At 36.3% G+C, this 16,481-nt stretch overlaps 1 protein-coding gene and 1 pseudogene across 2 annotated transcripts in view; both read left to right on the forward strand.

The window, feature by feature from the left end:
- The first annotated feature begins 1,764 nt into the window (after positions 1–1,764).
- The window catches only part of LOC143450682 (sorting nexin-33-like), a 33,434-nt gene continuing 18,717 nt past the window's right edge, over positions 1,765–16,481 (forward strand). For both annotated transcript variants that reach the window (XR_013114762.1, XM_076951327.1), the window contains exons 1-8: positions 1,765–1,961; positions 5,419–5,505; positions 5,696–5,770; positions 9,823–9,867; positions 10,071–10,133; positions 11,328–11,390; positions 14,281–14,319; positions 14,667–14,756. Coding sequence is in view for 1 of the 2 variants with exons in the window: in XM_076951327.1 (XP_076807442.1) it covers positions 1,953–1,961; positions 5,419–5,505; positions 5,696–5,770; positions 9,823–9,867; positions 10,071–10,133; positions 11,328–11,390; positions 14,281–14,319; positions 14,667–14,756 (471 nt within the window). In the remaining variant the exon portion in view is untranslated. The remainder of the gene's footprint in view (positions 1,962–5,418; positions 5,506–5,695; positions 5,771–9,822; positions 9,868–10,070; positions 10,134–11,327; positions 11,391–14,280; positions 14,320–14,666; positions 14,757–16,481) is intronic.
- LOC143450940 (5.8S ribosomal RNA) lies at positions 3,335–3,478 on the forward strand (annotated as a pseudogene).

Consider the following 16,481-nt stretch of genomic DNA (forward strand, 5'->3'; position numbering starts at 1 on the left):
AGGTTATAGTGAAGTGCGATAAAAAGTATTTTGTTGAAAGCCACAGGAAAAGTAAACGCCATCAAGCTGGATTGGAGCAACAACAAGCATTCCCTGTTTAATTTGCTGTTTATTAGAATTTATCATGCGGAGAAAATCGAGGCAAAGTGCCCTTTTCACAAGATAACACAAGCTACCTAAATCTATCGCCAAAAAACACGACGCACTTTTTATAATCCATAAAACACCTTGACTTTTCAACAAAATATTACGTTTGGGTCTGAAATCGACAAAATATTATGTTTGGGTAACTGGAGGAAGAACTGTGGCCTCTACAAATAAGCAATTTCGTTAGGTCAAAATAAAGTCAAAATTTGATAAAAATAAAGTCAAAAAAATTTTTTTTTAGGTCAAAATAAAAATGGCCCTATTTATAACACAAAGGTTTTCACCTTCGGGCAAAGCTTACGGAATGTTACATAGCGCTGTAGTAACCAGTGAAATCGATCACATGAAAGGGAAAGGTTGTAAACATTGCATCGATATATATATGGCACACCAGTTCAAGCGAGGAAATCATCTGACATCATTAAGGAAAACTCAAGTCTGGTAAACAACTGAATTATAGGATTCTAAATTAAATTTCAAACATCTTGGAAAACAACTCGTGAGTCGTGACGTAATCGTCACAGTGTCTGCACTGAAGCGTAACGAGGGCGAAATAAAAACGGTACTTCCCCTAGCAGTTTCCTATCATGTTCTTTATATCGTTGGTTCAACCCAGAACCATTCAACCTACGACGATTCAACCCGTTTACAAAAACCTCTACGCAGTTCGTTATCAGGCAAAGATTCCACTTTTACCAGTATACCAATACACATCTTGTTTTGAAATAAAAACAAGTTTATGTACCGTGCGGTAACTAGTAGGCCTGCTTAGCAAAAAATGAATAAAGCCTACACGTCGATTAAAAGTCAAACCTTAGAAACAACTGTTTCTTGATAGCCTATAGCAGCGTGGTCCAACTGCAGGCCCGCGGGCCAAAGTTGGCCCGCGAGCATCGATTTTTTGGCCCACGAACTGATAGTCAGCTTTGATAGTCGCTATTGTCGAGGAAGAACCTCGACCGCAGATGTCACATTTTGGCCGCAGATGATTTTGGTCCGCGATGAAAAGAAGTTGGACCACGCTGGCCTATAGGCTATAGGAATGAAGATTTTCCCCAAAAAAGTTTGAATCGGTAGATCAAACCTTTTGAGACTTGTATAGCCTAAGTCGCTTGTCTCCAGTTAATTTATTATTTTGAAAAGAAACGAATAGCCTAACCTTTCCTATAGCCGAGAGCGGGATTCTGTGTGCTATAATTGTGCTTATTTCGTTGTGGTTAGTTTGAAGTTTGTACCTTAAGAAAATACGGTACGATTGCAATGGTACCATAACCGTTAACCACGAAGTACAAGCCTATTCAGGATGGCCTAACTCTAGAGTCTAGGCTGTAGACTGTCCAATATTAAGCGTACAATTGGCTACAAAGTAACTTGGTGATAACCTAAGCCATAAGTACGTAAAAGGTCCGTGGGTTGAATCGTCCTAGGTTGAATGGTCCTGGGTTGAATCGTCCGGGGGTTGAAAGGTCCGGGGGTTGATTCGTCCGCGGGTTGATTCGTCCGTGGGTTGATTCGTCCGTGGGTTGATTCGTCCGCGGGTTGAATCGTCCTGGGTTGAATGGTCCTGGGTTGAATGATCCTGGGTTGAATCGTCCGGGGTTGAATCATCCGTGGGTTGAATCGTTCGACCACCGTGTGTGCCCGATTTGGGACGTTTGACCAAATTTTGATTATTGAAATAATATTGTTGCTTTGCTATTTAAACTATATTCTTATATGTTACAGACGTTTACCTTGAGAGCATTTTCTCTACTTCAGATACTTACCTTGTAGCAGCTGACATAGCCATTATTGACATCTATGATATGGACACAGTAAGTGTAATAAGTATAGGCCTAACGCAATTATTAATTATATAATTATTTTGAGTTTTTACCAGGATTTTGCCAGATTTGTTCATTCTTTTTAACACCATGGCTTTATTAATTACTAACATCTTAAGGAGACATATGGACTTGTTGTTAGGCCAGATTACTTAGTTTATTTCTTTATATATGTGAAATTATCGAAAATGCAATTACTCTAATATCAACGCACGTTGCTTGCTGAAATTTTGGGTGCAAACTTTTCAGTCTTCATGCCTGACGTTATTTCATATTGGATTATGATTTTTATGACAAATTTTAAACTCCGATTGTTATATAGACCTAAACTAGAAAGTTTATTTCTGGGCTAAAAATATGTACATCTTGCTCATTTTCACACCAATTTTTATCTACATTTTGCATGCACCCATGAATTGGAAATGTGCCAACTGCTTGGGTAATTCACTAAGACCAACCAATCTGACATTTAGCTAATCTAAACAAGTTTTTTTACTGTTGGCCTATGTTTTTTTACCTTTTTAGTAGTATGGCTAAAATAGAATCTTAACACCACAAAGGCAAGCAGTAATTTTTGACTGCTTTACAATTTTCTTTTTAATACGGCCTTTTCTGTTAAAATAGGATGTTGGTTATCCTGTGAGTTTTCCTAACTTTGCTAGTGATGACAGGAAACAAACAAATTAAAGGGACCCAAATTCCAGAACGGTCATTGAAGCAATATACCCAAAATGACCTGTGATTAAACATGACCGCTGCTTGCTTTTGTCGTTCCCTGTGCCCTGTTATCAAAACAATGCGAGCGAGATAGGGAATAAATAATAGCTTACCTTATTATGTCTCCCAGGAAATGTTGTGAAACTAATTAAAACAGATTAGTTAGTACATTTCTGCTATTAAAATACGTTTTATAGCTGCAAACAGATACACGGTCAAAATAGACCCCAGTGGTCTTTTTAGGTGGAGAAAATTTGCAGTCTTTTTAGTGTTAATGGTTTCTAAAATATGAAATAACAAATCGAGGGTGAATTTAGAAAAATTTTAAGAGTTCTTCCATTTGTCTCCAGTTTTTAAAATGGGGATTCCACAAGAATTGGGAATTTTGCCAAGTTTATTTTAATGCTAGTTTGTTTGTTTTCATATTACAGTACTTCCTCGATTATCCGTCCCTCGTTTAACCGGCATTCGATTATCCGGCCGAGTGATCAATGACTTTGGGAGGTCGTTTTACTTCGCATGATTGCACTTGCAACTATCATATGCGTGAGATTACTCTGGTTTTTATTTTTCAATTGACGTTGAACCGCCGCCGTAGCTACTACAGATTGAATGGTTTAGTGAGGTCCTCCGATTGGACCCGGAGCGGATCTTGGCGGTGGATCACTCGGCTCGCGAGTCGATGAAGGACGCAGCTAGCTGTGTGAATTGCAGGACACATTGAGCATCGACGTTCTGAACGCGAATTGCGGCCTCGGGTTAATCCCGGGACCACGCCCGCCTCAGGGTCGTCTGAAAAGCAATCCCGTCGCCCGGGCGAATGCGGAGTCGGACGGAGACCTGTGTCTCCGCCGTCCCGTCGAAGTCAGCAAGGGTCCGGCACGCGATCGGAGAGCGCGGCGGCGGCGGATCGACCTCGAAGAGGTGTCCTCGTTTCGCCAAGTCGCCGCGATCGATCGCGAACGTCGTCGATCCTCGGCACGTGTGACGTCTCTTACATTTCGGCCTGAGGTCGGACGAGACTACCCGCTGAATTTAAGCATATTACTAAGCGGAGGAAAAGAAACTAACGAGGATTCCCTCAGTAACGGCGAGTGAAGCGGGATGAGCCCATCGCCGAATCCGGTCGCTTTTGGAGCGCTCCGGGATTGTGGCGTATAGAATTCGTCTTGTGCGCGTCGCGGATCGCTCGCGTCCTTCTGATCGAGGCTTCGTCCCATAGCGGGTGTCAGGCCCATGGCGGCGATTTGCGTGCGTGCTCGGTAAAAATACAAATTCAATTATCCGTTTTTTTTGCTTATCCGGTCAGATTTTTGAAAATATTGACCCAACTTGACCGGATAATCGAGGAAGTACTGTACTATCAATAGCGTATGAGTTAGTGAGGTAAAACTATGCGCTTTTTTCAAAAGATTAAATCATTCCTGACCTAACTCATTCCACTCCTTCCTTTCCCTACTTGCACTTACTAATAATAACAGTTTTGAATAACAGCTAAGCTACTTTTCATATAATTAGAAATTTGCGCCGCATTTTTATTGCGGACGAAAAAATAAAATTAGTTGCAGTTGTCCACAAATAGACACGGTGAGTAGGGATGTTAACAATAAACGATTCACTCGTTTCGTTTCACTAAGATAGAGATACACCAATGTCACTTTTATTGATGCCGATGTATCGTCCCTTCTCAACATCGGATGATGTTTTTGACCTTTCACAAAAGCAACAGTTAATATGATGTGCTATTTTTCTTGCGTGTTTTATCATGTAATATGTGATTTTTAGATTTTTCCAAACCTTGACAGCTAACTTGCCACTATTACAGTTGTACACCCTTATACATACACGCAGAGCGTTTTGTTAAGATGTTTTTTGGAGACAGTTCGTTGCCAACTCTTTTGTATTTATAGAATTGACCTCACTGAAGCGAACGTTGGAACGCACCACTCGCTTCCTTTTAGCAATACAGACACTGATAGTGTTGTGGATAGGAAGGAATCTATATCTTTTTGGCATATGGTTATGGACGGAGTATAAAATTTCTCTTTGTCCAACGTTTGCCATTCTATATCCTTGTTTAGTGTGACCAATTTGTTAGGATTTTGCACTGGGCATGCACGTGAAGAGTCATCTCAAGACCACTCATGTGACCTGCGTCTTTTATGTACAAATCGCAGTATTCTTACCAAATTCAAATACACGTTTTTGTTTCTAACTCTCCAGAAGTTTTAAAAATGTTTTTCATTTGACCAAACACTAAGTCCCTCCATTACTAAATGACATAAAAGCATGTACTGAATTTATTTACGTGGAACATGCCACAACCAGGTTCAGACAGCCAATGCGAAACAAATTGCGGGCGCACACAGATTTGTCCCTATGAAATCTTTTATCTAACCACATGCTTAACATCATTTTTAAGCAAGAATAATTAATTCGTTTCAATTTTTAACAAAACAATTAACTTCCGTTAAAAATATTAAAATGTGAACAATCAAAAAAATGTTTCTCATCTGTCCTAAAGGATGACCAAAGCCAACCAGTTTTCAGGAAAAAATTTTTATTACTTATAAACAGAGTATAGGGTTAATTGCTGTTTTGTGAAACTGCATGTTTTTGTGAGAACAACCTCGGAATTTACGAAAAAAGGTCTAAATTGCAGCACTGATTGTATTCGCGCAAGTGTGTAATGTAAAACATGTTAATAAATTTATGTTTTATAATATTTTAGGCTTGTGCTCTTTATGACTTTCATGGGGATGTTAACAATGGAGAGTTAACTTTTATTGCAGGGGATGTCATTACCATAACTAATAAGGTATGCTACAATGTTTTGCAATTAACTGATGAAATGTTTGAAAAATTTTTAACATACTTCTAATTTAACTTTGTCTGATTCTATGCCAATAATGTCAAAAACAGTTACCTTACCTTAATATTTTGTAAGTTGTATGAGCAAGAGAGCACTGTTTTTGTTATTTAGTTGTACAGTATCTGTAATCTTTCAGGATGTTGGAGAAGGATGGTGGGAAGGTCAGAAGGCGGACGGTACTATTGGTCTTCTACCAGAAACCTATGTTGAGGTGACATAATCAAGCTATAAAATAATAAATTGGGAATAGGATTCTAAAAAAAATATTTTTATGGTTTAGATAGTTTCCATGTTGAAGGTAATTTTTTAGTTTTCTGTGGGATATGAGCTATGTAAGACCTATGGATTCTACAAATATGTTTCTAATATTGTTGTAGAATTGTCTGAGTCCCAAATTTTATGAACCCTTACAAGCTCTTAGCTTAGTATTTGTAACTTGCAAAGTGTCCTATGCTTCATTTTTTGCTAACATTCTTTGAGGTGAAGCACAACTACGAATAATTAATAAAAAATACCACTTATTGCGCTCATAACTGCATGATTTTTATGGAACCATAGATACCTGTTTGCACTCCTTTTAAAATTAGTTCATGAAAGATTACTGTGCTGTAAAATATCTATAAATTCACATCATGGTAAATGCGTATATCTATGCAAAATGGTGCTTATAATATAATAACGGCATTGTATCCCACCAAGCCCTTAGAAGTTATTAACTCAATGGTGATCTGAATAGTAAGTGTAATTTTGTCAAAGTAATTTGTAGATGCCAAAGTATCACGGATGACCAAAGTAGGATTTCACACGTTTTGGAATCAAATTCAGTGTTATTTGCATCCAACTTTTTAATTTTACTAGGGACACCCATGGTAAAAAAAACATTCATGAAACATCAATATGAAAATATCATGTTTATGTTATTTGTAGTTTTTTAGTGGAATCTGCACCCTAAATACGAAAGCAAACATATTCTGTTAGATGTATGGCAGCCAAAGCTTCAAAGCATGGCATTAGTATCAGATTCGATTAAGTTCATTTGACAATGTTGACATAGGCACCTAGCTTGGTAAACTTCAAGGCATATCATTACAGAACTAGCGGGTTTCTGCAATTATTTAACCTACTTTACAACTTAAAAATTTGATATAATGTGAATATACCAATTTGTTGTAAAAAGTGCAGAAATCGTCATATTGTATTAAATACTTAGTTAACATGTTTCTGACCTTACACTGGTCCTTCGAGTAGAGGATAACTAAATATATAATGTGCGTTATATAAATGACAAATTATAATTTACTAGAAAACATGTCACCCATGAGGTTCATGATAACCTTGTAGCTTGTACCACAGAGAGCGTAATACGATAAAACAGAAGTTGAGGTGCAAACACAACAATGATATAGTTGCATGTCAATCATTGAGATATATGGAAATGTGATATACAGTGAACAGTAACAAACAAAACAAATAAATAAATAAGTCAAGCAATGATTTTCAACAAAAACGAGGACTATTTTCATGAATTTGCTTATTCAGATTGAGTTCCTTTGCTTAATGAATTTTGCATTCGTAATGATTGCGGCAATTTTTTAGGACATTGAAATCGTTTATGTTAATTTCTTTGGTTTTGCAGTGATCACATTGAATCATGGGCGCCGAACTTGGGTGGACAGGGTGGATTTTTCTAACAAATAATAGCGATTTTATGTTCAAAACGTTATACAGTCAAATCCGGTTAATTGCATTCTGGATAATCACATAATTCGTTTTATCGCATAAAGGGCGCAAGTCCCAAACCGTAGGCGTAGTCTATCATTTGTAAAGACAATACTTCGGTTTATCGCATAACGGTTTATTGCATAATCCGGTTAATTGAATAAAAATGAAGGTAATTTATTCGATTATTCAAAAATTTTTAAAAGATAAAATTGAAAACAACTCGCACTGGGAGCGCACACGCAATGCGTAAGCTTTGTGACTTGTAGTGCGCTTTGTTACGAAACAATGAAACCAACAATGCTCAATTTAAGCATTAACACGTGGCTGTCAATACGCTCACATTAACATTCGCACTGTTTTAGTTTCATTTAAGCGTTGCGTTAAGATTATGCCGTAATATGTGAAGACGTTTTACGAAACAAACAAGTTGAAAAAGACGACAACAATAAAGAAAGCTTTGCTGACGCAATCGTTGTGACGACACCAAAAAATAAAGAAGTTCTGCATGTACTTCATACAATTCGCCAACGACTACAGTTTGAAGGGGCGGACATGGCCACATTTGTTCGCTTAAAAACACAAATGCAAGAAAGCATGTTTTCATCTTTTGCGTGCTTGAATGAATGAATGATCGCTATACACAATAAACGTTAGTGTTTTGCGTGTTTACGTCTTTACACGTGACCAGTGTCGCACGTCAAGTAAGAAAATAAGTGGAATTTGCACTATTGCATAAGCGCATAATTCGTTTAATCGTATAAAAAGGCTTGGCAAATTGACTATGCAATTAACCGGATTCGACTGATATGCTTTTGTTGGAAGTGTTTTCCCATCTCTGGTGTTACGTCTGTACAGACAAACATAATGACCAAAAATAACCTTGGGACGACGCATGCGAAGAGTTTAAAGAGAATAGGGAGAGCAAAACTAGAAGAGGTGCAGAAAATCACGGACGATAAATACAATTGAGCTATAAGTGTTAGGTTAGCATAACCAACAAGTCTAGAATTTTTATAAAAAGCAAAAACTTGTAGTATGGCTGTTGTCGCAAATAACGTTGATTAGAAGTATATTTTATGTTACAGTAGAATTCGCCTATAGTGACACCTGAAGGGACCGCGGAAAAAGTGTCACTATAAGCGAAGTGTCACTATAGAGTATAGAGCAGGGGTCGGGAACCTTTTTGGCGAAGGAGCCATGAAAGCCACATATTATTAATTTTTTTCCGTTAGAGCCATCTAATATTTTTCAACACTTAATGCAACTAACGTGTGCATTTTTAAGCAAAACCAACTATTTTAGACAACGGTAAATGTCTGAATTTACTCTTTAATAACATGCTAATTACTGTTAATGCGATTTCTGGTGCTGCATGGTACAGAAATTACAAAACTACAAATAACAGAAAAGTTTTATTCGTAACAATTGTGCTAAGAAATGCCAGCTTAGATTTATCTGCGAGCCAGATGCCGTCATCAAAAGAGCCATATCTGGCTCGCGAGCCATAGGTTTCCGACTTCTGCAGTATAGAGTATAGACGAAGTCAAGTTAAAATGGCCGCAGATGACTACAGTAGAACTCGCATATAACGGACCAGTCGGGACCAGCGAAATTCGTCCGTTATATACAAGGTATTTTGCATTGTTTTCCTCAAAGGGCTAGATGCTAGATCGAAAAACTATACAATGACAATCAACCTGGCTTATGCGGAGAGAACTGAGATCACAACTCACAAGAACAAAATCCTGGAAGTAGCCTAGCAGCCACAGTAGCCTATGCTTTTATTACATCACAATTATGAAGCCTGCTCATAAACCTTTTCTATCATCTTGCTTGAGCATGGATAAAGTATATATTATTGCATCACAAACTAACGAGTGTCCTTATACGGAAATTTTTGAGCCCAAGGGACAGAAATGTGGTGCCACTGTAAGCAAAGTGTTCTTATACACGAAGTCACTATAGGCGAAGTCATAGTAAACGGGACTTTGCAACAGGTGTCACTATATAGGCGAATTCTACTGTATTTTGTGTTTTTACAACAATCCTTGACACAGGGAATTCCCAAACATATGAACCCATTAACTTTTCCGCCCTACATTTTGTAAACTTCGGCGCCTATGCATTGAATGCTATGGTCTTTTATAGCTGAGTTTTTGTATGTCTTGTTAAAGCGTGTTTGTTGTAATATATGATGCCATAGTAAGATACAAATATCATTTCCCTCATTTTAATGTTAATTACTGTCAAAGTTTTGCATGCGACCTGGAACTTTGAAATAAATCAATCGTTGGGAACAAAAAAAAATAACAACAACTATGCTGTCGTCTAATTGGTCTAAACAGATTTTCAAAACCCTAGTCTAATGAAATAAGAAAAATGTAATTTTTTTTAGGCTTACACCTCCATAACATCACTGCTGCAGGCGAATAGATAGATTGGATGTGGACAATGTAACATAGTCATTGAACATTACAGATATATAAAACTTTTTAAATATTTCAGTGGTTTAATTGTACTTGAAGGTGCACTTGTTTGTAGGTGGAGCAACAAAACTTTTTGGTTACTTCGACTGCAAAAATAGAGGTAAGGTTTTCTTCAAGCCAGATGGCTAATAACAACAATAGTTTACTTGTAGCAAAATAATAAAGTGGTAAATTTTTACATTCTTGTTTTTTATTAGAAATTTGCAGAAATGCCATGATTAAAGGACCTAACAATTCAAATAGTTTTTCGAGTCATGTTTTGTAAGTTTAATTTAAATAGTGATTTTAAATTTGTGTTTTTAGCAATCTCCAGCTGAAATATATACAGAATCTGTTACTAATTCAGCATTTCTTTCTGATGCAAATGTAAGTGTTTTTTGTAATATGTATTCCAGGAAGGCATGAATACTTCGATGTTTTTAAATTTTTGTCAGTATGTTTTTAGTGCCTGTACCCCTCTAATAACTTTTGCTCAAATTTAATTTCATCTACCCTGTATGTGTAGCTTGCAAATTACATGATTTACTTTTGTTGTGTATTTCTTACATATAATGCATATAATTTGGATTGAATTAAATACATTTTTTTGATTATTAATCTTACTGATTGAAACTAAAAATTTTGACATTTATATATATGTATATTTTTTTGGCATTATCGTTTTCAGTTATCAACCTTTTATTGTGCAATAAAAAGTTACTGCACAGTAACTTTTAAAAATTAACTTGAAGGTCCTTAACGTTTAGTTTAGTTGATTTAAAACATCATTGTGGCCAGGCTTTACTGACTGACTGTTAAAAAAATTGTTACCAGAACACTGAAACATATATCAATAATTATGATATTTGCTCTCCTAATTATTATTCAATATTACACCATCATCTCAACAAACCTCACAACTAAGGAAGAAAATAAATATACAAACAACAACCATGCCAATGAAATTTAATAAATACTTAAGACCATTCAAATCACTAATAAATTTTAAAATAAGAGTTATATATATTGGACACTACAATTGGTTCGTTGGCGTATATGATATCAGATGGTTAGTGATGTGTTCAAAAACAGATTTCAAAATCATGAAAACAGTGTGTAGCAAAAAGCATAAATATTAATGTTGTGCTCCTAGTCAAGATAATTTTGAAAAGTTGCGTCGCTCTCACAAACACCACTGAAGCGTTTCACTCTTTTGCCAGCTTCAACATGAGACTTGATAATGCTGTTCTAGTTTTTTTTCTTTTTGCTAGCGCTAACATTGAACCTTTCAAGTTATTGCATGTTCCCGTTTACCACCAATCCAAGATTTTTTACATTTAGTTTTCTTTTTTTTTACTTGTTATGAAAGCTTTCGTTTACAGTAGAATAGTCATCTATCCACGAGACCATTATCAGATGGTCAGGTTAGCAGGGTGGTCGCATTAGTGAATAGAAAACTCTACATAGCTCTGGACTGGAAAGTATTTGGGACCGTGTTCAAATGGTCGTGATACTGGAGTGGCATTAACCGGAGTTCTACTGTATATATCAATTTTATATTAATATATATTATTAATTTAGGTGCATACAAACGAGAAGACTGATGACCTTACGGGATTTAGCCAGGAGTTTGTGATATTTCAGGTAATATCATACCTGTACTGACTATTACTTTGTTCATTTTCTTCACTTTTATAGTGAGTTGGTTTTGTTTGTACCAAGATAATAATGAAATTTCATAATTAAGCAAATAATAAGATCACAAGTTTCCTTGGTGTTTCATTATTTGACTGGATAATAATACGAAACTGTTTGGTTGTTTCTTTAAGCAAGTGATACTACTGTAAATGAAAAAATAAATAAATGCATGATTTATTTAATTTTTACTGTTTTATGCAATTCTTACCATAGTTTGAGAATTTTCGGTGCTTTTTTTGTAAATTCACAATCAAAATCCAAAGTTGACTGGTCTCGAAATAGATTTATTTAGCGGATAGATTTGTTTTATATAGGATGTATGCAAGGTCTGTCAAAAAAATCTGAAGTTGTCTTTCCCCATAGATATTGCTATACAAGGATTGTTTTGGCAAATTATGATATCACTGTCAATACGCACTCCAATAAAGGTTGTTGTTATCTTTTAACGAAACATTCAGTACAGTCTTAATGTGCAGGGTTGTCCAACCTTTTTTCACAGAAGGCCATGTGCTAAAAAGTTAACCACTGTCCGGGCCACTCATTGTGTGAAGATTGCTGGTTTTCCTACAACGCAATAATTACCGTAAAGTCCATGAAAAACTGGGACAACAATGAACAATCAGGCATTTGTGGTAAAAATCATTTTCTAATTGAAAATGTTAAATAATAGGCTGAGAAAAATATCGTCCAAAATAATAAAAAGTCCCACAACTATAGCAACTCGCTTGCCCCTACAACTCTAACAGGTTTCACAAACGCAAAGTTCGTGCCACCCAGTGCTATATAAAACAAAAGCCATCATTGAAGAATTAATTTAATGATTTTATTGCAAAATGGGCGGATAAAGGATGGCAATATTTTAATGTTCTTCATCAGCACTGATGCAATGCGAAATACGTCACATAAATACTTGTCAGTCATTCTGATCCTCAATATATTTTGATTAAGAATTATATAACAATAAAGATTTTGTTTTATGTAGGTGCATTCGAAATGTTCCTTTGGTTTCGCCATAGTTGATGTAACAAATAACAGCACTTAACAGTTAACTGCACTGTGCAGGCACCATAGGGTCTTGTTATATGTGGGACCATAAAAATTACAGAATTTTAAAGTTCTTATGATACATAATTTTTCAATTTCTATGCAATATCTACTCAATAACGTACCATAACGTAAGTCACTGTACAATTAACAAATGCCAGTAAATAATTACCGCTAATTGCTTCAAAAATAATTTTCACCTCAATAGTTTGAAGTTGAACAGTTTTATGCAAACCATATTAAAATAAAGTTCGTTAGACTTAAACTTCCAAAGTTTGTTTTGTATTTCTTTATCTTCGATACAAAGTTACGTGTTAGCTTGATGATGGCCGCAGGCCAATATAATAAACAGGTGCCAGGCCGTAGTTTGGACGCCCCTGTTATAGTGCATGCTTGTTATTTTTTTACTCGCAAGCAGTATGTTTTGCCAAAATGTAGTAATCATTAAACTGAAACAATTCAGAAGATTCAACAAGCTTTTGGAGAGGACGCCTTAAGCCAAACTCAAATTAAGGAATGGTATAATCACTTTAGAAATGGTTCAGTGTCAGTGGAGAGTGAGGCATGTTCTGACAGGCCATCCAAAGGTCGAAACGAGGAAGTGATTGCAAAAGTGCATCTGCTATAGTGCATTGTGAGATCGCATTGTCCAACGATTACTGTAACTAGTGACGAAATCTGGGTTTTTGGTTGCGATACAGAAACCTAGTTGTTGTCTGGGATCACCAAGATCTAAAGAAAAGTCAAGACAAGTTCACAGCAACGTGCAAGTGATGCTAACCTCCTTCGTCAATTGTCGCATCATCGTGCATCATAAATTGCAACAGAAAGCAAAACAATCAACAAAGAGTATTACTTGGAAGCTTTTTGTCACCTTTGTGATGCTGCACGAAGAAAACGGCCAGACATTAGACAAGGAAGAACTGACAGCTTCACCGTGACAATGCTCCTGCTAATTCTGCCCATGTGATCCAAGAATTTTTGTCGAAAGATAAATTCGGCATTTGTGCAGCAGCCTCCTTACTCATCCTGATTTGCCATTGCCACCATGTAACGTTTGGCTGTTTCCAAAGTTCAATACCACACAAAAATGGACACGGTTTCAGACATGAGAAGACATTATGGAAAAGTTGACAACAAAACTTAAAGCATTCCAGAGAAAGAGTTCAAAGGGTGTTTTCAAAAGTGAAAGAGGCGCTGAGAAAAGTATGTTCGTTGCAAAGAGTGTATTTTGAAGGCGATTAACAAAAACTAAAATTTGTTGTGTTGTGTTCTTTATGACTAAAGGTTTGATATTTTTTGGACAGACTTCCTCAAGTGAAATGTTTATTTCTGTGATAATTTATAGGATACATAATAACAGGAAGTATATGTATTTGTCAATATAATTAATGTGATTAATTATAAAAGTTCCATTTTTCATTGTCATTTTATCTGAATATGGGTTGTGTTTATGCAACAAGTACCATGACATGATGCACATGCAATCCCATGTTACATGTTAACTGATTCTAATACAGTACCTCTTGGCAAGAGGCTCTTGCATTAGATCATGTAATTGTCATATTTCTGTTCCAAAGTTAATTATTGTATTGTTGTGTATAATTTACCCTGGGGATAGTTGCCTGAAAATCTGTTGCACCACTCACCAGAGCAAAGTAAAATTCACATTTTAAAAGTCGTTTCGAGATTAAACTTTGTGATTAAAGTTTCAAATCTTTTCCATTTAAACCAATGCTATGTATTCGTTGATTAATCATTGTTTGAAAATTTATTTATGCTTTTATTTTAGAATGATGACAGCAATCTCAATCCACAACCTCAGTCAAATGTAAGTGCTTTTCTTTGCAGCCGTATTTTGTGTTATGTTATTTTAGGTGCTTCAATTTGTAAGTGGAATATCAGTAACGAACTTAAATCTGAAATAAATGTTTTATGCTATAAATGTTTGCCATCATTAGGGTGGGGTATGTAAAAAAACTATGAAAGCGTCATCTTAATTCGTTAAGCTAGGTTGAGTTTCTTTTTTTTCAACTCCAACACAAAAACATGCTTCTTATCTCAATTGGCATATTTGATATATTTAAATATAACTCTTCGTTGCAATTTTTTAACTAATTTATAATCATTTCATCATCTGTGTTGTAAAATTGTGTTGTTTCGTTTTCTTATTGACAGTCATGGCAAAACTCGAGGAGAAATACACAAGAAGAGGATTGGTCAGATGAATGGGATGGTAGCATTGCACAACCAACCGCTGTTGTAAAGGTTTGTAGTAGACATGCTTTTGTATCAGGTCGGTGATAGCCAACAAGTCGATTGCAGAAGGATTTCCAGTCGATTGCAAGCGAATTTGTACTTAAAAGTGTTGGGAGTTCAGCGTTTCATCAACCACTTTTCTAGAAAGTGTTTTTCCTAAAGATTAGAATAGACAAAAGTCTGATGTGATTAAGCAATTTTGACCAATTTCCTATCAATTAACGAGCTAAATAAATGACCCCTATGGAGTCATAGAGTTTCATTTCCTAATTATGATGAATTCTTTAAGGGGCTGTAGGCCCATCCGAAGCCCTATCTTAAACAATGCAAAGTAACATTTTTCAATTTGAATTTGCTTCTAAACAAGCCCGGTCACCTCGCTGAGTTTTTGTATCCGCTGAGATGTAAGATAAAAGGACTTAATGCAGTATTTTGAGCAAATTCTCGTATCTGGAATTCTCACACCAATTCTCTCACCACTTTTTTCCTTACATTTTTCCAAAAAATCAGCCAAAAAGCCATTTTGGACCAACACAAAGCGTCAACTTTAGCCTGAACCTACACTCAGCAAATGCCATAATAGAGGTCGGGAACCTATGGCTCGCGAGCCAGATGTGGCTCTTTTGATGACGGCATCTGGCTCGCAGATAAATCTAAGCTGGCATTTCTTAGAACAATTGTTACGAATAATCCGTGATCTGTAATTTTAAGTCGCATCAACAGTAAGGAACATGTTATTAAAGAGTAACTTCAAACAGTTACCTTTGTCAAAAATTGTTGGTTTTGTTTAAAATTTCACACGTTTGTTGTATTAAGTGTTGAAAAATATTATATGGCTCTCACGGAAATACAATTAAAAATATGTAGCTTTCATGGCTCCCTTAGCCAAAAAGGTTCCCGAACCCTGTGCCATAACAACAACAAACCATCATAAATTTGGTCACATGCGCACTGGACCGGAACCATTTATACTTTTTCTATAATGACGTCTTGCATGCGTCCTTCGTCACAATCACCGTGTTGCTGTTTCAAAACTGCTCAAAATGGTACTACGGGCCCTTAAGCGTTTCCTACATTCTATTTGAAGTTAATCGTACTTACACCGCTACACCATTACTGTATAGACACATACAAACTTGCATCTTTCACAGATCTTAAACGCTAATGTGTGAAGTTTAAAAAAAATGAAGTTGTTGCTATGAAAGCATTGCTTCATTCATTCAAAAACTAGCCTTTTGGACTGATAACATATTACAGTGCAAGAAAGTTAAGCTATATTTCAAGTAGCCGTTGACTGAGGTATTTTTAATGATATTAATATATTTGTAGGAACCAAAATTTTCTGTACAGCAGCCAGAAATGTCGACGTCAACGTGACGTGAAGTTACTATAGGTCTGATATATCTTGCGGGGGACAAAACTACGAGCAGTATCCCAAACCTTGTATTCATCTTAACCAAGGGTCGGCAACCTACGGCCCGCGGGCCAGACGCGGCCCGCCATGCGAAATCGTTTGGCCCGAGACATATTAATTAGTTATCACAAGAATACGGCCCGCCGTTTCTTATTGAATTTCATACTGCAGTGTTAGCACTGTTGGAAAAAATTGTGGTATTGTTACGCCATAAGTACGTCGTACTAGTCTATTGTTACGACATAAAACTGGTGCGAAGGCGGTAGACTAGTATCTCGTACTAAGTACGAGATTGTCTGTGGACTAGTCGTTATAGATAC

This window comes from Clavelina lepadiformis, chromosome 3, assembly GCF_947623445.1.
Source record: "Clavelina lepadiformis chromosome 3, kaClaLepa1.1, whole genome shotgun sequence".
NCBI classification, from domain to species: domain Eukaryota; kingdom Metazoa; phylum Chordata; class Ascidiacea; order Aplousobranchia; family Clavelinidae; genus Clavelina; species Clavelina lepadiformis.